At 42.6% G+C, this 22099-nt stretch overlaps 1 protein-coding gene across 4 annotated transcripts in view; it reads right to left on the bottom strand.

Annotated features, from left to right (window-relative positions):
• ENPP2 (ectonucleotide pyrophosphatase/phosphodiesterase 2) overlaps window positions 1-16419 on the bottom strand; it is a 222248-nt gene extending 205829 nt beyond the window's left edge. For 2 of the 4 annotated variants that reach the window (XM_069731821.1, XM_069731824.1), the window contains exon 1: window positions 16299-16419. In XM_069731821.1, coding sequence (XP_069587922.1) covers window positions 16299-16319 — 21 coding nt within the window. In that variant the 5' untranslated portion in view covers window positions 16320-16419. The remainder of the gene's footprint in view (window positions 1-16298) is intronic. The other 2 variants (XM_069731817.1, XM_069731814.1) reach the window with 2 other exon arrangements.
• Between the last annotated feature and the right edge of the window lie 5680 nt (window positions 16420-22099).

Genomic DNA, 22099 nt, shown 5'->3' with positions numbered 1-22099 from the left:
GCTTCACAGAGGAAGTCCGCAGCCCTCCACAGCTCCTCAAAACGCTAGTGTGAAACTAGCCTAACTCAGCAGATGCCACGCCTAGGTAATCCATCCATCCACCCAACACATTTTCACATTTTGTGTTCTGACCTTTCTTGCTGTAGACATTCCTTTCCATAAGGACAATAAAATTAATTTTTTAATTTCTTTTTTCCTGGCGGTTTTTCATCTAACCAATGCATTGCAATAAGCTTTCTTGCAGCATACAACAATCTCGCAATAATCAACCTTCCACATTCATCTGTAGCAATATTGTCCATACAACCCAGAAGGCAAGTCAGCGGGTTACGCACCACACTTACCCCTGTCACCTCTTGGATCAAATTAAGAGCCTTCACCCAGAAGGGTTGGAGGCGAGCACACGACCACATCATATGTATCAAATCTGCATCCTCCTCACCGCAGTTTGGGCATTGTGAGTCACCTCTCAGTCCTGCCTTCCTCATCCATGCCAGGTTCCTGTACACCCTATACACCAGGTATAGCTAGGACACCCTCCTAGCCTCACTCAAGGAAGCCCTGGGGATGTAAAGACTCCCACTGGGACTCCGACAAAGGACCCACGTCCGCCACCCATTTTTCCTTTACGGATGTTTCAATAGGTATGTTTCAAAGGTATCCAGCAGACCCCTGTACATCAATGTAATGAACCCCCTCGTACTTCTCCTAGGCCCAATAAGATTCAACAAGCTATCAGACTGCAGAATCACATGCAACCCCTCCTGTTGACAATTTAGGGCGTGTCTCAACTGCAAATATTGAAAGAACATCTTCGGAGACAAAGGAAGCCCGGCCCTAAGTGTCTCGAATGTTTTAATAACATCCCCATCAAGCAACTGAGACATGAACCAAATGCCAATGTGCCTCCACTGACCGAACCCCCGCAATCTCATAAGCTTTGCGAATCTAGGATCAAACCAAATTGGCGTATATCTAGTAAATTCCGTTACTCCCCTCCATTGCTTAATTTTCTGCCATACTTTCCCCATTATAGCTATTGTTGGGAATTTTTTAGGGTTAATTCTGAATCTGCCTGCTTCCAGACTGGCTAACAATGAGCCTTTCCCTACCGCGTGTTCAATAATTATTCCCGCTAAAGAGCTCTGTTCCGATTCTCCCCAACCTACCATATGCTGGCATTGAGATGCTATATAGTAAATCCATGTATTGGGGACCGCCAGACCACCCTCATCCTTCACCCTTTGCAAATGTTCCAATTTGATGCGCGCCCATCCACCCTTCCAAATTAAGTCCCTAAATAGAGTATTGATCCTATAAAATTTACTCTGAGGCAGCCACACTGGAGCATTATGCAATATGTAGAGCTGAGGCATAAGTATCATTTTGATCAAATTAACTCTACCTGCGACCGACAGAAATAGCTTTTTCTAGGCCCCAATCTTCTGCTGGAATTTCCCAAGCAAAGGAGTCAGGTTGAGCCGCACATAGTCCTCTATTTTGTCTGAAACCACAATGCCCAGATATATAAACTCATGTACCACCCTTAAGGGAACCCCAGGGTCTAATGCCAGAGGAGCCGCCGCGTCCATGGGCAACAACACAATTAATAGATAATCTGGAAAGAGACCCAAATTTTGTAATGCTGTTCATAACGGCCCCCAGAGACTCCTGCGCATCCTCCTGGAACAATAACACGTTGTCCGCATACAGGGCAATCTTTTCTTCATAGTTTCCGTATCTAAATCGCTTTATGTCTCTATCCCTTTGTATAGCTGCCGCCAAGGGCTCAACAGCAATTGCAAACAAGAGAGGAAACAAGGGGCACCCCTGCCCCTATATAAAGGGAAATCCCCTGACAAGAGCCCATTTACCCGTATCCTGGCTCTTGGAGACGCATTTAACAATTGCACCCAACTTATAAATCTCTCGCCAAAACCCATATCCTTCAAAACCGCCCATAAAAAATGCCATTCCACACTATCAAATGCCTTAGCAGCGTCTAAAGACACCAGAACACTCTGACCCATATTATCTGACTTTAACTGCATATTGAGGAACAATCGTCTAAGGTTACATGCTGTAGAGCTATTGGGCATAAAAACGGACTGGTCTCGGTGTATTAGTGTCGTTATCACCTTGTTAACACGACAACATTTTGGCCAAGAGTTTGATATCTATCGTTAATAACAAGATTGGGTGATAAGCCAGATCCGTCGGATCCTTACCCTGTTTTGGAAGCACTACAATTATTGCCTCACGCATGGACCGCGGCAACCCCCCCCCACCAGACCAGCAGCATATACCTCCAACAAAGCAGGAAGCTAAACCTCTTTATATTTTTTATACACCTCACCTGGGATACCATCGACCCCTGGGGCTTTATCATTAGGCATAGAGGCCAGTGCGGCGTCAAGCTCCTCCAAATTAAACGGCTCTTCAAGAAGTCTCTGATCAACCTTAGAAAGTCTAGGAAGTCGAACCTCTGCCAAAAAACCATCCACCTCCTCCATCGTTGGTTGTACCCGCGATTTATAAAGATCCGAATAATACTCTATCATCACCTCTAAAATTGCCCCGCAACCAGTATGCTCCGACCCATCCTTTGCCTTCAAAGCAACTATATGTGTGGAGTCTCTCTGTGCCACCACTATTCTAGAATGGAGATGACCCGGCTTGTCCCCCCCCTCAAAATATTTAGCAGTTTGAAACATCCTCTTACATTTCGCCTTTTTCATTGCCATCTGACATACTCTATTATGCGCTACCTTCAACCTTTCCTGTGCTTCTGGGGTCTGATCACTGATTAATGCCTCCTCAGCCTCCTCCAACTCTCTTATCAACATCTGATCCTTCCTGCCCATTTCAGCCTTGACTCGGGATATCTCTTTAATGCAGAGCCCTCTGAAGTAAGCCTTCATAGCCTCCCATACCATCAATACAGAAGCCGACCCAGCATTAATTTTAAAATATTCCTTAATATCTCCCACTATATATCCATCCAAGTCAATAAGATGTAGCCATGTAGCCAGAATGGGTTCAGCCTCCACATGCACCCCCTAGCAGGCAAGGATCCCACACCCTCAAGTACCACACTCATGGGAGAATGATCTGATATTGTTCAAGCCATATACGTTACCTCCCCAAAAAGGCCCAACATCTGTGTATTGCCCAAGGCCAGATCTACTTTTGACAAAGAAGAGAAAGAGGACGAGAAACATGAATACTTGTACACCCCAGGATGGGACATCCTCCATAAATCATGCAGAGCAGTCTCCATCAGGACGGCAATGTCATGCTTTTGGATTTGAACCCTTGCTTCTGTGGTCAGCGCTTCACTCTGCTGAGCCATAACTGATACACCTTTTCTTTGGGTATTTTTAGTTCAGTAATCTTTGTCGGTTTTGGGTAACAGGTGTTTTTCATTTACTCTATTTGTCTGTCCTATCACTTTTCAGGTGCAGCTTAAATACCTTCCACTACTGGTGATAGACTTTGTTGGATTCATTTACTGTGCTGTTATTTGTGTTAGTTGCAGTTGCTTTGTATGTGATTCCTTTTTTCCTTAGGGAATTACTACGCTAGGATCCTAGGAGCTGCTAAGTACATTCAAGGTAAACGTCCCTCAAGTGGGAGCACCATTGCATTACGTTAAAGTGCCAACCTCAGTGTTCAGGCAGGGTCAGACCAAGGTCAGAAAAGTGCTTTTCCTAGTCTGACCAGGGACCTGTCAGGTTCTGGTATCTGTCTTCCTGGTTTGTACGTTACCCGTGTGCGTGTGCTTTGGCAGTCCTAGCAGTTAATAGAACAGATGCCTGGGAACACTGCTGGGACCTGGACATAATCTATATCCCATGTATCTCCAGTATTAGATCAGAAAGACCGGATGGACAGCAGTGTGAGTGGCCTCTTCTTACCTCAGCACCCTGGTAGCTCTAGTATTACATAGTAACATAGTAACATAGTTAGTAAGGCCGAAAAAAGACATTTGTCCATCCAGTTCAGCCTATATTCCATCATAATAAATCCCCAGATTTACGTCCTTCTACAGAACCTAATAATTGTATGATACAATATTGTTCTGCTCCAGGAAGACATCCAGGCCTCTCTTGAACCCCTCGACTGAGTTCGCCATCACCACCTCCTCAGGCAAGCAATTCCAGATTCTCACTGCCCTAACAGTAAAGAATCCTCTTCTATGTTGGTGGAAAAACCTTCTCTCCTTCAGACGCAAAGAATGCCCCATTGTGCCCGTCACCTTCCTTGGTATAAACAAATCCTCAGCGAGATATTTGTATTGTCCCCTTATATACTTAAACATGGTTATTAGATCGCCCCTCAGTCGTCTTTTTTCTAGACTAAATAATCCTAATTTCGCTAATCTATCTAGGTATTGTAGTTCTCCCATCCCCTTTATTAATTTTGTTGCCCTCCTTTGTACTCTCTCTAGTTCCATTATATCCTTCCTGAGCACCGGTGCCCAAAACTGGACACAGTACTCCATGTGCGGTCTAACTAGGGATTTGTACAGAGGCAGTATAATGCTCTCATCATGTGTATCCAGACCTCTTTTAATGCACCCCATGATCCTGTTTGCCTTGGCAGCTGCTGCCTGACACTGGCTGCTCCAGGTAAGTTTATCATTAACTAGGATCCCCAAGTCCTTCTCCCGGTCAGATTTACCCAGTGGTTTCCCGTTTAGTGTGTAATGGTGATATTGATTCCTTCTTCCCATATGTATAACCTTACATTTATCATTGTTAAACCTCATCTGCCATCTTTCAGCCCAAGTTTCCAACCTATCCAGATCCATCTGTAGCAGAATACTATCTTCTCTTGTATTAACTGCTATACATAGTTTTGTATCATCTGCAAATATCGATATTTTACTGTGTAAACCTTCTACCAGATCATTAATGAATATGTTGTAGAGAACAGGTCCCAATACTGACCCCTGCGGTACCCCACTGGTCACAGCGACCCAGTTAGAGACTATACCATTTATAACCACCCTCTGCTTTCTATCACTAAGCCAGTTACTAACCCATTTACACACATTTTCCCCCAGACCAAGCATTCTCATTTTGTGTACCAACCTCTTGTGCGGCACGGTATCAAACGCTTTGGAAAAATCGAGATATACCACGTCCAATGACTCACCGTTGTCCAGCCTATAGCTTACCTCTTCATAAAAACTGATTAGATTGGTTTGACAGGAGTGATTTCTCATAAACCCATGCTGATATGGAGTTAAACAGTTATTCTCATTGAGATAATCCAGAATAACATCCCTCAGAAACCCTTCAAATATTTTACCAACAATAGAGGTTAGACTTACTGGCCTATAATTTCCAGGTTCACTTTTAGAGCCCTTTTTGAATATTGGCACCACATTTGCTATGCGCCAGTCCTGCGGAACAGACCCCGTCGCTATAGAGTCCCTAAAAATAAGAAATAATGGTTTATCTATTACATTACTTAGTTCTCTTAGTACTCGTGGGTGTATGCCATCCGGACCCGGAGATTTATCTATTTTAATCTTATTTAGCCGGTTTCGCACCTCTTCTTGGGTTAGCTTGGTGACCCTTAATATAGGGTTTTCATTGTTTCTTGGGATTTCACCTAGCATTTCATTTTCCACCGTGAATACCGTGGAGAAGAAGGTGTTTAATATGTTAGCTTTTTCCTCGTCATCTACAACCATTCTTTCCTCACTATTTTTTAAGGGGCCTACATTTTCAGTTTTTATTCTTTTACTATTGATATAGTTGAAGAACAGTTTGGGATTAGTTTTACTCTCCTTAGCAATGTGCTTCTCTGTTTCCTTTTTGGCAGCTTTAATTAGTTTTTTAGATAAAGTATTTTTCTCCCTATAGTTTTTTAGAGCTTCAATGGTGCCATCCTGCTTTAGTAGTGCAAATGCTTTATTAGATCAGATAGAGAGGGAGGAGAGCAGTGTGAGCAGAAGCTTATCTCAGCACCCCTAGTATCTCTGGTATTAGATCAGATAGACAGGGTGGACAGTAGTGTGAGCAGCTTCATATCCACAGCACCCCTAGTATCTCCAGTATTAAGTCAGATAGACAGGTTGGGCAGCAGTGTGAGCAGTCTCGTCTTACCTCTGACCCCTGATATTTTGAATATTAAAGTTGTAATCAAAATTATTTATCTCCCATTGAAAATTAAGTTTATTAGCAAAATGTTCAAACATTCTCCTGTTTGCAATACACCAATCAAGCAAGAACAACTAAACTAACTCAATATGACATGGGGTTCCTGCAAGCACAACACAAAATGCCACTTTACAAACTGCTTCAGTTATTTATCCAGTTCATGGCAATTGTCTTTAGCACTTATGAGAGCACAATTTGGCTGTTATGCACTGCTATCTTTTTATCTGTTCTAAAGTGATTACTTCAAGCAGGGGCATATCTAGAGGGGGGATAGGTGGTGCATTTTCCCTAGGTGCACCCAGCAGGAAACGCCGTCGGGCTTCATGATGTGGTAGTCCGATGTGTCTCCCCGATGGTTGCATTTTGCAGCCCTCCTCCCCCCGGAGTGGAAGTCGGCCACTCTCATTGCCAGCTGTCAAGCTGATAGCTGTCTCAGAGAGGCAATCAATTGTTCTCGCGTATCTCGGACAACTGAAGCTCTGAATGCTGGCACTTCCAGGACGTGGCGGCGTCAGCAGTATGACCAGGTCATCTGATCATGCTGCTGACGTCACTCTCCTGTTCTGCATAGACTTGGTGGATGTTGGTCTAGTAATCCCTGGAGATGAAGGCACCAAACATTTATTGCAATTGAATGGGGGTGGATTTAGGAATATTTGAGGATCAAGATGGACACAGTATTAGGATGCACACACTATGAGGTGTGGGGATTGGTACAGACACAGTATGAGGAGTTAGAGGAGATTCGTGTGTACACTCTGTGAGGAGCAGGGCGTGGATTGGTGCAAACAAACTGAGGATGGCATGTTGGGGATTGGTGTGGACACAGTATGAGGAAGGGGATTTGTTGCAGACAAAATATTTGGAGTAAGGGGGATTTGTGCAAACACAGTATAAGCAGCAGGGTGTGGATTGATGTTAACGCACTGAGGAGTGGGTGCGGGGGACTGGTGTAGACATATTATGAGGGGGGATTGGTGCACACACAGTATGAGGAGTAAGGTAAGATTTATACAGACACAGGAATGAGGGGTATTGGTGCAGACACCCTATGAGGAGTGGGCGGATTAATGCAAACACAGTATGAGGAGTGGGGGGAGTTTGTGTAGAAACAGTATAAGAATCCGTGGAGATTGGTGCAGATACACTATGAGGAGTGTGGGATTAGTGCAAACAGTATGAGGAGTGGGGGAGATTGTGCAGACACAGTATAAGGATCTTGGTGGATTGGTGCAAATACCCTATGAGGAGTAGGGGTGAAAGTGTAAATGGAGAAGATTAGGAGTCCTAGAGCTGAAGTTTTGGGGACACTGACAGATCGGTGTGAGATCATAAGGTGGTGTACGAATGGGTGATGTCCAGGAGGAGAGGACAGAGTAGTGTCGCTTGGCTCTGGAGGTTAGTAAGTCATAGGGGACATTAGAGCATTTTCAGTTGAATCATGAGGTCAGAAGCCAGATTGTATCCGGTCAAAGAGGGAGCAGGAGGAGAGATAGGAGGACAATTCAAGATGGACAAGCTGTTCCAGTAGTTTTGAGGTATATGGGAGAAGTGATATGAGGTGATAGCTAGACACAGAGGATGGGTTAAGAGAGGGATTTTTGAGTATGAGTGTTATTGAGGCATGTTTAAAGTATGAGGGAAAGACACCATTTGTTATTGACAGGTTGAATAGATGGGGTAGGGTTGGTATGAAGTCATGAATACTGTGGTGAAGTTTGGGATGAAGTGGGACAGGATCGGGTCAAATGCACAGGTAGTGAGATGTGATCTCGAGATTAGGCTAGTTTCACATTTGCGTTTAAAAACGCAGCATTTAAAACGCAAATGCAGCTGGTGAAAATGCATGTAAACGCGTGCAAACGCTGCATTTTTTAGACGCATGCGTTTTCGTATGCGGTAAAAAAAAATGCGGCGTTTTGATGCGTTTACATGCATTTTTCCTGCATTTGCGTTTTTGAAACGCATGATGAGAAGTGTGTGACAGCTGCCAATCATCAAAATCAACTAGAAAACCCACTAGAAATAGCTAGGGTTAGGATCCCTTTATCACCTTGATGGTGGGGGGTTAGGGTTTGGATCCCTAGGGTTAGGGTTTGGATCCCTAGGGTTAGGGTTAGGATCCCTTTATCACCTTGATGGTGGGGGGTTAGGATCCCTAGGGTTAGGATCCCTTTATCACCTTGATGGTAGGGGGTTAGGGTTTGGATCCCTAGGGTTAGGATCCCTTTATCACCTTGATGGTGGGGGGTTAGGGTTAGGGTTTGGATCCCTTTATCACCTTGATGGTGGGGGTGGCTTATCAGTGTGTAGACTTGTTTTTTTCTATGGAAACGCATGCGTTTAAAAACGCAACCAAACGCATGTGTGTTGTGAATTCAGCTTTTTGGCTCCCTCCGGTGGTTGTAGAGGGTAATGCAGTTGTGCCTGGACTGCAGGAGTGGACAGGTGTATCTACTAATTGCAAAACTGACTGGGGTATATAGCTTTGCAGGATCCTTTAGTCAGTGCCAGTTGTCCATTGTTTTTGAAGGATTCACTTCCCTGCTGGTCTTTCCAGTTTGCTGTGCTTTTCTACAAAGATAAGTCCTGGCTTTGTTTTTGCTGTCCACCTGCTGTGGACCTTATAGTCTGTGCATTTTCATGTTTTTGTTTTGTCCAGCTTAGTCTGTGAAGGATTTTTTGCAGCCTAGCTATTTCTCTGGAGATGCAGATAAACCCCCCATGTCTTTAGTCAGATGTGGTGATTCGTATATTCTGTGGTGGATATTTTCTAGTGTTTTTATACTGACCGCATAGTACTCTGTTCTATCCTTTCTTTTTAGCTAGTATGGCCTCCTATGCTAAAATCTGATTTCATATCTGCGTATGTTATTTCCCTCTCCTCTCACAGTCAATATTTGTGGGGGGCTATCTATCCTTTGGGGATTTTCTCTGAGGCAAGATAGGTTTCCTGTTTCTGTCTTTAGGGGTAGTTAGATCTTAGGCTGTGCCGAGGGGTCTAGGGAGTGTTAGGTACCCCCCACGGCTACTTCTAGTTGCGCTGCTAGGTTCAGGGTTTGCGGTCAGTACAGGGACCACCTTCTCCAGAGTCCGTCTCATGCTGCTCCTAGGCCACCAGATCATAACACATGTGCTTAAAAACGCATGCGTTTACATAGACAGCAATAAGTTTTTTTGCCGCAAAAAAACGCATGCGTTTTTTTGCGGCAAAAAAAACGCCTCTAGAAATTACTACATGTTGCATTTCTGCAACAAAACGCAAGCAGAGAAACGACACATGCATCATCAAACGCGGCAAAACGCATACAAAAAAACGCATGCGTTTTTAATGTTAAATATAGGAAAAAAATGCATGCTTTTTTTGCGCTAAAACGCAGCGCCAAAAAACGCAAATGTGAAACCAGAGGAGGAAGTTTTTCTGTAATGGCGAAAAAGCTGGAGGAAGAGGGCTGAGCAGTTGTGAGGAAGGGTTGTGGGGACTGAAGGCTGAAGCTTTCTCTGATATTGTCAATCTTCTGCATGAAGAATGAGGCAAAGTCTCCAGCTGAAATGAGAGGATAGGGAAGAGGTGCTGGGTAGTGTTGAGCGATACCGTCCGATACTTGAAAGTATTGGTATCGGATAGTATCGGACGATACCCGAAAAGTATCGGATATCGCCGATACCGATACCAATACAAGTCAATGGGACACCAAGTATCGGAAGGTATCCTGATGGTTCCCAGGGTCTGAAGGAGAGGAAACTTTCCTTCAGGCCCTGGGATCCATATTAATGTGTAAAATAAAGAATTAAAATAAAAAATATTGATATAATTACCTCTCCGGAGGCCCCTGGACATCACCGCTGGTAACCGGCAGCCTTCTTTGCTTAAAATGAGCGCGTTTAGGACCTGAGAATGACGTCGTGGCTTCTGATTGGTCGCGTGCCGCTCATGTGACCGCCACGCAACCAATCAGAAGCCGCGACGTCATTCTCAGGTCCTAAATTCCTAGAATGAGGAGTTTAGGACCTGAGAATGACGTTGCGGCTTCTGATTGGTCGCGTGGTGGTCACATGAGCGGCACGCGACCAATCAGAAGCCGTGACGTCATGTAAGTCCCTAAACGCGCTCATTTTAAACAAAGAATGCTGCCAATTATCAGCGGTGATGTCCAGGGGCCTCTGGAGAGGTGAGCATATCAATATTTTTTATTTTAATTCTTTATTTTACACATTAATATGGATCCGATACTGATTCCCGATACCACAAAAGTATCGGAACTCGGTATCGGAATTCCGATACCGCAAGTATCGGCCGATACCCGATACTTGCGGTATCGGAATGCTCAACACTAGTGCTGGGGACAGAGGAGAGAATTGAACATTGAGAGAATCAGGAAAAGTATCTCATTGGCATGTAAGTAGATGCATGACAACTACTCAAGTGGATTGAGCAGGGTGGAGGGGGCGCCAAATGAATTCTTGCCACAGGTGTTAGAAAACCTAGATACAACTCTGACTCCAAGTGTGATTTCCTAATTAAAGGTATTATGAAGTTAGATCTTACATTAAATGGGTTCTCCAAGAATAAGAAAAAAGTATCTTTCTGTTGGGAGCACCTACAGTTAATAAAAACGTTTTTATTCCCTATACCTCTAGAAGGTGAAAAAAATTATTACCATGCCGGTATATTCTTTAATGAACTCTTTTGGTCCTCCACAGCTGAGAACTTGCTTTCTTCCACAAATGCCTTTCTATGAATTCAACCTTTAATATTGTTGTTCATGTTCATTCAATTCAGGGTGGCAGATATACAATATCATATACAACCCATTTTTTGGAATGCCCATTTTTATTATTCTGGACAAAAACATAAAGTTTCCAAAAAGTATTAAGGTACCGTCACACTCAGCAACTTTACAACGAGAACGACAGCGATCCGTGACGTTGCAGCGTCCTGGATAGCGATATCGTTGTGTTTGACACGCAGCAGCGATCTGGATGCCGCTGTGATATATCGCTGGTCGGAGCTAGAAGTCCAGAACTTTATTTCGTCGCCAGGTCGGCGTGTATCGTCATGTTTGACATCAAAAGCAACGATGTCAGCAATGTTTTACATGGAGCTAACAACCAGCGAGAACGATAAGTGAGTCGCCGTTACGTCACAGGATCGCTCCTGCATCGTTCTGGAGTTGCTGTGTTTGACGTCTCTACAGCGACCTAAACAGCGACGCCCCAGTGATCGGCTCATTGTCTATATTGCTGCAGCGTCGCTGACTGTGACGGTACCTTTAGTGGTAAGAGACCCCCTCCTCTCAGCCCATAGTTTCAGTAAATAGCCAGCCTGCATTTATGGTAATTGAAGCCTATAGATCATTAATGTGACCACCTGCTGATTTTTATTGATTTATTTTGTAACCTTGAGCAACTAGATTGACTCTTGTTAGTTATTAGTAGGGGATAAAGGGCAGTGGGGGTGGTTGGCAAACTACAAAAACCAACATGACCATGATATCACTTTAAGGCAAATGATAGCAATAGCCATACATACATACAAACTGTATCATAACATCCAGGTCAAATCACAAGGCATATGAGAGGGAGGCCATTCCTTCCTACCGCCCGGTATTTATGGGCAGCGCTGTGTCAGTTACATAGGGAGTTAATAGCTAGGGGATATACAAGTCAAATATACCATGACAGATAAGGAACTGAGCTGATAACACTGTTTACCCAAGTGATTAGCAATCTGTGATCAGAGGCGGAGATGATCTTGTCACTCATCACACAAAACACTAAATATCAGCCTTAAGATAGGTCCAACAAGTGTAAATTTACACTTGAAGAGCTCCAATGGAAACTACAAAGAAAGGACTGTTTGAGTTGTCCTTATCAGCTCCTCCATAGTAATCAGCATTTGACACTAGACTTGCAAATGTGGCAATGACTGGGACATTATGCAGTTTATTGTATTGTTCAATCAGTAAAGAGAGAAATCTCACACCTCCAAAAGGAAACTCATCTCTTCACAACCAACATCACTGACACATCTTATGACCCCCATACACATTAAATAAGTGTAGGCAAAAGGATGGTTTGAACTATTGCTATCTCGCCCATACGCTGGAGCACACCTGGATTCTCTATGTCAAGGGAAACCTTCAATAAGTCGGATCCTTCATTCACTCAAAATCTGTCAGGAAAGAGTCGGAATGCCCCCCATATACATTAGCCTGTCAGATGTTCCCATACATATTTGCTGGTTCGGCTGACTTTAGTGTAATGTGCATGGAGGCCTTTAAAATAGCCTTTATTTACATGTTCAATGCCCAACTCTTCCAATACCACTGATCCAGTTTTTCCCACCGACCCTAGAGAAATGATATCACATCTATCATTACATGACTACTGCAGTCAATCATTTTCAGTACACCAATGAGGTCAGTGAGTGGCTGCAGTGGTCACATGAATGGTGGATGTGACGACTTCACTGCAGGATCATCAGGAAATCCCAGAGAAGCTTAAGTCTTGGGGGAATGAACATTTATACCCTATTAATAATATTCAACGACCAATAATGTTCATTCTTCAAATAATCAAAATACAGTGCCTAAAGAATACTACCCTGCAGTGTCAACAAAACACTGCCGCCATTAAGTGTTCAGTTAAAGTTAAAAAGTTAATATTAAATAATTTTGCCAGTCTAGTGCAAAAAAGGAGTAGACAGTTGGTCCAATTCTCAAAGTGGTAAATGGTAAAGCTCCATGAAAGTTTGGTCTAGTACTTCAGGGAGTAAAGTCCCATGCAACAAGTCGGTCCAGTCCTCGAGGGGGTAAATAGTATAGTCACATGCAACAAGTCAGTCCAGTTCTCAAGAGGGTAAATAACACAGTCCCATGCAACAGGTCGGTCCAGTCCTTGAGAGCATTAATGGTAAAGTCCCATTCAACAGGTCGTCCCAGTTGTTGAGAGGGTAAATGGTAAAGTCCGATGCAACAGGTCAACCCAGTCCTTAAGGTGCTTAATGCTAGAGTTCCATGCAAGAGGTTGGTCCAGTCCTCGAGGAGGTAAATGGCAAAGTTCCATGCAACAAGTTGACAAAATCATTGAGGCTCCAAGGCAATTACCCAGTATGTTATCATCTAAAATTGGCCTATACACCTCAGTTTTTATGAAGAGGTAAGCTATAGACTGGACCACGGTGAGTCATTGGACGTGGTATATCTCGATTTTTCCAAAGCGTTTGATACCGTGCCGCACAAGAGGTTGGTACACAAAATGAGAATGCTTGGTCTGGGGGAAAATGTGTGTAAATGGGTTAGTAACTGGCTTAGTGATAGAAAGCAGAGGGTGGTTATAAATGGTATAGTCTCTAACTGGGTCGCTGTGACCAGTGGGGTACCGCAGGGGTCAGTATTGGGACCTGTTCTCTTCAACATATTCATTAATGATCTGGTAGAAGGTTTACACAGTAAAATATCGATATTTGCAGATGATACAAAACTATGTAAAGCAGTTAATACAAGAGAAGATAGTATTCTGCTACAGATGGATCTGGATAAGTTGGAAACTTGGGCTGAAAGGTGGCAGATGAGGTTTAACAATGATAAATGTAAGGTTATACACATGGGAAGAGGGAATCAATATCACCATTACACACTGAACGGGAAACCACTGGGTAAATCTGACAGGGAGAAGGACTTGGGGATCCTAGTTAATGATAAACTTACCTGGAGCAGCCAGTGCCAGGCAGCAGCTGCCAAGGCAAACAGGATCATGGGGTGCATTAAAAGAGGTCTGGATACACATGATGAGAGCATTATACTGCCTCTGTACAAATCCCTAGTTAGACCGCACATGGAGTACTGTGTCCAGTTTTGGGCACCGGTGCTCAGGAAGGATATAATGGAACTAGAGAGAGTACAAAGGAGGGCAACAAAATTAATAAAGGGGATGGGAGAACTACAATACCCAGATAGATTAGCGAAATTAGGATTATTTAGTCTAGAAAAAAGACGACTGAGGGGCGATCTAATAACCATGTATAAGTATATAAGGGGACAATACAAATATCTCGCTGAGAATCTGTTTATACCAAGGAAGGTGACGGGCACAAGGGGGCATTCTTTGCGTCTGGAGGAGAGAAGGTTTTTCCACCAACATAGAAGAGGATTCTTTACTGTTAGGGCAGTGAGAATCTGGAATTGCTTGCCTGAGGAGGTGGTGATGGCGAACTCAGTCGAGGGGTTCAAGAGAGGCCTGGATGTCTTCCTGGAGCAGAACAATATTGTATCATACAATTATTAGGTTCTGTAGAAGGACGTAGATCTGGGTATTTATTATGATGGAATATAGGCTGAACTGGATGGACAAATGTCTTTTTTCGGCCTTACTAACTATGTTACTATGTTACCTCAGTCTTTTGGTTCTCCTCTTCTTCCAAGTTAGTAAACATATTGAATGAGCCATTATGGCCACCCTTATTCCCCCACAAATCTTTCCAAAAATTCTGAGTACAAGGTCTGCTTGATTATGGTCAGACAATACAACTAGATATATGTTCTTTGAATACCTCTAGGAAGTCTCCTTCAATGGAAGTCTTCAAACAGAAGGACAGACACTGTCTAAGATGGGTTAGTGAATCCTGCATTGAGCAGGAGGTTGGACACGATGACAGTGGAGGTCCCTTCCAGCTCTAACATTATATGATTCTATGAAAGATAATGGGGAAACTACTGAGGAACAGACAAGGGGATTCCATCTAACCAGATAGAACAACCTGACAGATGAGAATGACTGAAATATCTATATAGTTTTTATTGCTGTCTTTCTTGTTTGCTACTGAACCTTTCATTGTTAGAAGTCTACCTTATGGAGAGGAGTGGAGACATCAGTTGTCATCAGTGGGACTCATTTGCACAGGCCTTCAGGGGATGTCTGTCTTTTGTGTAGACTCATTTACATCTGATCTGTTCATTTGATTGGGAAGCAATTTACAGTCAATCATCAAAACGTTTACCATTGCCCATAGGAAAAAAAAAGTCTAGGATTGATAGATGATGAGCACAGAGATCCTTATTTAAAGATAAATTGCAATTGAATACAATTGTATAAGAATGTGTGGAATGGAAAAATTGCATTTTAAAACTATTGCTTATTGGTGTCAAGAATTGATCCGAGATGACCTTTAGAATATCTTGTATGTATAAGAGTCGTACATTGCACCTGTTACAGAATGGATTGTAAAACCCCCAGCTTGCCCTAACAGCCTAGGGAAGAGATGAAAAGCTGTTTCTGGCTTGACTGCTGGAAACAACTGGGTTGAACAGGTAAAAACCAAACCTGATCGATCCTTGACCTGTGTAGGTGGATTGCCTCGTTGCCCTTACAAACAGAAATCTAAGATCTCACGCCATAGCATCAGATCAATGGATAACCTTCGGAAACACATTTATTTGAAGCCAAATGTATTTCCAACACATTTACTCTTTATGTAGAATATGCGGAAAGTTATCCCAGATTAAATGCTTCCAAGATCTACATAAGCATGTGCAAACAGGTCTTAACTGCATATATCCAGTGCATACGAGAATAAATCTAATCTCAACAACATTATATCACATCCACATAGTCACAAAAAGTGCATATCATCTGCTCAGTACAAGGCACCCTCCGGCTGTCCACTCAATATCTCTTAACTTATTGGAGACTTTATGAAGTTCCAAAAAAAGGTCTAATGGATCTACCTTGCATGAGAAAATCCAAAAGAGATCACTTTCTCTGATCAGAAGTTTAGCACAAAAGACTTCAAGTCAAAAAGTAAATCTGTAATCTAAACCACATTAGGTCATTCTAATTTCAGATCTCCAACAAAAGTCTAGGCCTTCTCCAGAAAGACAATCTGTTGTTGAGGAGTCCAAATCACCTTGATATCATATAAGAATCAAACCATAATCATAAAAATGGTATTAAGACTTCTTAAAATTTCTTACAACTCCTGAGATTCCTTTGGAATTTAGACAAGCCAAAGTCTTCTATTGAGCTCCTGGCATGAAACTACATTTTATTCATCTCAATGCCAGTTAGGTTCTGGTACAGCCGGACTCCGCCAGAAGAATATATTAGAAAAAGAGCCTACCGTACCCCTTTACTCCAGATCTCCATGCCTCCAAAATGCAATCTTGATTATTTTTGTCCAGAATGAGAGTGGAAAGTGGTCTTTACAGAGAGCTGCTGAAGACAGGACTGCTCGGAAATGTATCTCAAAGACTTGTTTGCTTGAGAGCTTTATGCAATGCAGATGAAGGGTGGCAGCTGTCCTTGCAGACAATGGCCCTATTGGCACAACAAACAAAGGGGCTTCTTGCTAGCTTAGTTTTACTTAAGGGTACCGTCACACAGTGGCATTTTGATCGCTACGACGGCACAATCCGTGACGCTCCAGCATCGTAACAATATCGCTCCAGCGTCGTAGACTGCTGTCACACTTTGCAATGTACGACGCTGGAGCGATAATTTCATGACGTATGTGCGATGTAGAAGCCGTTGGTTACTATGCACACATCGTATACAATATCGTGCACACCTTTGTTACACCATGCGATCATGCCACCACAGCGGGACACTAGACGACTAAAGAAAGTTTCAAACGATCTGCTACGACGTACGATTCTCAGTGGGGTCCCTGATCGCAGGAGCGTGTCAGACACAGCGAGATCGCTGGAACGTCACAGATATATCGCTGGAACGTCACGAATCGTGCCGTCGTAGCGATCAAAATGCCACTGTGTGACGGTACCCTAAGGCATTTCAATTTTTGGAAGGAAAGGATCAGGACATTCAGATTTGTCTTTTTATTCAGTGGATACGTGTACTTATAACTTATAAGAACATGGTGATGTAGACCTAGGAAACATTTTATTAGGGATACAGCGTTACAGACTTGACCACTGTTATTTCTCCGCAAATGTCACCAAGGGCTCCAATTACTCACTATACCAATTAATACAATATCAAGAAATGCTATCGAAACCCTTGACAGTCTGTGCTCCACTTGGTGACCACATATATCACATATATTTTACTTGAACACCAAAAAACTACCTTCACACAAGGCCAGTAAAATACATGTAAACTATAACAACAAAACAAGTAATCAGTAATGGGTATAACACCACAGCACAGGCAAAACGGTGGGACACCCAGGCAGAGACTCCAATAATAATAGATACAATAATCTTTCCATAGTACAATAAACCATGTGCAAATGTGTCATGTGACCTTGTACAAACATGCCAATAACAATGAACAAATAAATAATACAAGTGTATAGATCAACAATAATGTAATAATTACCTATGGAGCGCTCCTGGGGACCCACCACACCCGACGCGCGTTTCGCAATGAAATGCCCCCTTTGACCCCTGGACGAAGCATTTCATTGCGAAACGGTTTATTGTACTATGGAAAGATTATTATAACTATTATTATTGGGGTCTCTGCCTGGGTGTCCCATCGTTTTGCCTGTGCTGTGGTGTTATACCCATTACTGATTACTTGTTTTATGGTTATTAATAAAGTTTACATGTATTTTACTGGCCTTGTGTGATGGTAGTTTTTTGGTGTTTTTGTGACTATTTCCTTCATGGTTTAATGCGGAGGATATAGTTAGGTGTTTCTATATATTTTACTTGCTTATAGGGTGCCATTAATTTCCACAGCGCTTTACAGAGATCATCACTGTCCCCATTGGGGCTCACAATACAAATTCCCTATCACTATGTCTTTAGGGAGTTGGAGGAAACCAGAGAACCCAGAGCAAACCCACGTGAACAAGTATAACAAAATCTTGGCTTTTTTTTCCCAATCTGATAATCTCACCCTGATCATCTTGTGATATGTCTAGCCATGAAAAAAAAAAATATGGATGGTCACATCTGTACATATACACTGTGTGCAGAATTATTAGGCAATTTCTAATTTTGATGATTAATTTTATTATTTAACAACTCCAGAGCTGTCGGTCAATCAAATAGGTTAATAAACCTGAATATTTTATAAAATCTTTTTTTTTTGTCTTTCTCAGGAGAATATCTATATGTACAGCATTATTAGGCAGCTATTAGTGTGCGGAGTTATTAGGAAACTAAATGAAAAATGTATGTTTTTCTATCTCAATTGTTTATTTTCATCTGTTAAAGAAAGAACAATAACCAAACGGCTAAAAATGTACAAAATACATCTGACATTTAAAAAAAAATGCTCAGTGACCAAGATAGTAATATATCTGCTCTTCTTTTCAGTAATAGCCATAAGCTCCATACATGAAGTTTGCCAGTTTCTTAATGAGTTTACGATCAACTTTTTGGCCAGCACCAACCACAGCCCCAGACACTGATCAAAGAGGTGACTGTTCTCCTTCAACGTAAATATCTCATTAAAGAAGATGCACAAGTTTTCCATAGGGTTTAAGTCGGGTGAGGAACGGGCTATATCATTATTCTTTCAACTTTGTGTCCTTTACTAGTAGCTGAGCAGTGGGGACTTTGATGCTGCGAAGGAGCATTGTTCGTCATAAAAATCATGGTTTTCTTTAAAGATGCAGACATCTCCACTACTTGAAGGTGAATTAATTTTGGGTCCAGTCTTCAACCTGAGAAGGTCCAACAAGTTCATCTTTAATAATTCCAGCCTATAGCAGTGCCCCACCTCCATTTTGCTGGCGTCTGAGTACAAGCGGAGGTCTGTACCTGTTATTATCCAGCCATGGACCCATCCATCTGGTCCATCAAGAGTCACTCTCATCTCATCAGTCCATAAAACCTTTTATCTTACCTTTTAACGCTTCTCTTCTGTGTCTTGCTCAGTGGTGATCTGGCTCAGCCTCATCACCTCGGCCGTGTCTCTGAGCACTGAACACCTTGTATTACAGTACAGACCAAAAGTTTGGACACACCTTCCCATTTAAAGATTGTTTTGTATTTTCATGACTCTGAAAATTGTACATTTACACTGAAGGCATCAAAACTATGAATTAACACATGTGGAATTATATACTTAACAAAAAAGTGTGAAACAACTGAAAATATGTCATTTTCTAGGTTCTTCAAAGTAGCCACCATTTGCTTTGATGACTGCTTTGCACACTCTTGGCATTCTCTTGATGAGCTTCAAGAGATAGTCACCGGGAATGGTCTTCCAACAATCTTGAAGGCGTTCCCAGAGATGCTTAGCACTTGTTGGCCCTTTTGCCTTCACTCTGCGGTCCAGATCACCCCAAACCATCTCAATTGGGTTCAGGTCTGGTGACTGTGGAGGCCAGGTCATCTGGCGTAGCACCCCATCACTCTCCTTCTTGGTCACGCCCCTGGAAGAAGCTATGGGCGAAATGCGCGTCGGGGCGCAGGGGACCTCTCGGATCACCGCTACCTTAATCACCCAGTAGTCTCTAATATGTTCTAAGTGTTCAGGTAATATGCCTTTTTATAAATTAGATATCTTTCTGACACACTTATATGTAATTGGGGGCTCTCAATTGTGATGTACTAATAATGGGATACCTTTTTGGCACCTTACTATAATATGGATTGTACATTGTAAAGCTCTTAATAGAGATCATTATACTACTTAGAGTATTTATGTACCCCACTTTTATCAATAAGATTATTTTGCCTGACCTAGGGCTATTGGGTAGATTTATACTTGGATTTTTAGGTGAATTCCTATGTGGTTCCCCTTCAGGGTATCTCTGTAATCATGTTCTGTGACCTTTTTAATTTTTGATTAATAAACTTGCAATTTTAAGTACGGTATTTATTTGGGTTCTCTCCTTGCAGTGATTTGCTTAATTACATTTCAGCCTTCAGTGTTGTTATTGTTTCTGGAGTGCTTTTTTGTATGGATAGGACATATTTATGTTAAAAACTAAATGCAAACAGCAGCATCCAGCCTAAAAATGAAAATTGCTACTACATCGTCTGATGGTAAAAGTACAAGTTTGTATTATTCTGTGTATTATTGTGGATTAAGCTGTTGCAGCACATCCTCATATACACTTCAGCTGCTACGGAACCCTATCATATACAGCTCAGCTGCTGCAGAACATCATTATACACACCTCATCTACTGCAGAACAATATTATTATTATTATTTATTGTTATAGCGCCATTTATCCCATGGCGCTTTACATGTGAGGAGGGGTATACATAATAAAAACAAGTACAATAATCTTAAACAATACAAGTCATAACTGGTACAGGAGGAGTGAGGACCCTGCCGGCGAAGGCTCACAATCTACAAGGGATGGGTGAGGATACAGTAGGCGAGGATAGAGCTGGTCATGCAGCGGTTTGGTCGGTCGGTGGTTACTGCAGGTTGTAGGCTTGTCGGAAGAGGTGGGTCTTTAGGTTCTTTTTGAAGGTTTCGATGGTAGGCGAGAGTCTGATGTGTTGTGGTAGAGAGTTCCAGAGTATGGGGGATGCACGACAGAAATCTTGTATGCGATTGTGGGAAGAGGAGATAAGAGGGGAGTAGAGAAGGAGATCTTGTGAGGATCGGAGGTTGCGGGTAGGTAAGTACCGGGAGACGAGGTCACAGATATATGGAGGAGACATGTTGTGGATGGCTTTGTACGTCATGGTTAGGGTTTTGTAGTGGAGTCTCTGGGCAATGGGGAGCCAGTGAAGGGATTGACAGAGGGGAGAGGCCGGGGAATAGTGGGGGGACAGGTGGATTAGTCGGGCAGCTGAGTTTAGAATAGATTGGAGGGGTGCGAGAGTGTTAGAGGGGAGGCCACAGAGCAGGAGGTTGCAGTAGTCAAGGCGAGAGATGATGAGGGCATGGACTAGGGTTTTTGCAGATTCTTGGTTGAGGAATGTACGGATTCGTGAAATATTTTTGAGTTGAAGTCGGCAGGAAGTGGAAAGGGCTTGGATATGTGGTTTGAAGGAGAGATCAGCGTCACGGATTACCCCGAGGCAGCGAGCTTGTGGGACTGGGGAGAGTGGGCAGCCATTTACTGTAATGGATAGGTTCGTTGGGGGGGTCGCGTGAGATGGGGGAAAGATGATGAATTCTGTTTTATCCATGTTAAGTTTCAGAAATCTAGCGGAAAAGAAGGATGAAATAGTGGACAGACATTGAGGGATTCTGGTTAGTAGGGAGGTGATATCTGGTTCAGAGATGTAGATCTGTGTGTCGTCAGCATAGAGGTGATACTGAAACCTTGAGGGGTGCAGTTTTTAGAATGGTGTCACACTTGGTTATTTTCTATCATATAGACCCCTCAAAATGACTTCAAATGAGATGTGGTCTATAAATAAAATGGTGTTGTAAAAATGAGAAATTGCTGGTCAACTTTTAACCCTTATAACTCCCTAACAAAAAAAAATTTTGGTTCCAAAATTGTGCTGATGTAAAGTAGACATGTGGGAAATGTTACTTATTAAGTATTTTGTGCGACATATCTCTGTGATTTAATTGCATAAAAATTCAAAGTTGAAAAATTGCGAAATTTTCAAAATTTTTGCCAAATTTCCATTTTTTTCACAAATAAACGCAAGTAATATGAAATAAATTTTACCACTATCATGAAGTACAATATGTCATGAGAAAACAGTGTCAGAATCACTGGGATCCGTTGAAGCATTCCAGAGTTATAACCTCATAAAGGGACAGTTGTCAGAATTGTAAAAATTGGCCCGGTCATTAACGTGCAAACCACACTTGGGGTTAAAGGGGTCCTCTGGGAGATGTTGTTGCAGCAATGATGGTAACGCTTCCCACAGGTGAAGAGGGGGCCCCAGTGGTCCTGAAGTGTATGGCGATGATGGTGTAGGCCGGTAAAATGAGTAAAGGACACAAATTGTAAGTCTTTACCTGGTTTACTGTAGTTAGCAGGCCACAGTCCAAGGTACCAGGCATGGGTGATGGTGGTCCGGCCGGC

This window comes from Ranitomeya imitator, chromosome 6 (genome assembly GCF_032444005.1).
Source record: "Ranitomeya imitator isolate aRanImi1 chromosome 6, aRanImi1.pri, whole genome shotgun sequence".
NCBI lineage: Eukaryota > Metazoa > Chordata > Amphibia > Anura > Dendrobatidae > Ranitomeya > Ranitomeya imitator.
The sequence above is the reverse complement of the archived record's forward strand: the minus strand, read 5'-3'. Positions and strand labels throughout refer to the sequence as shown.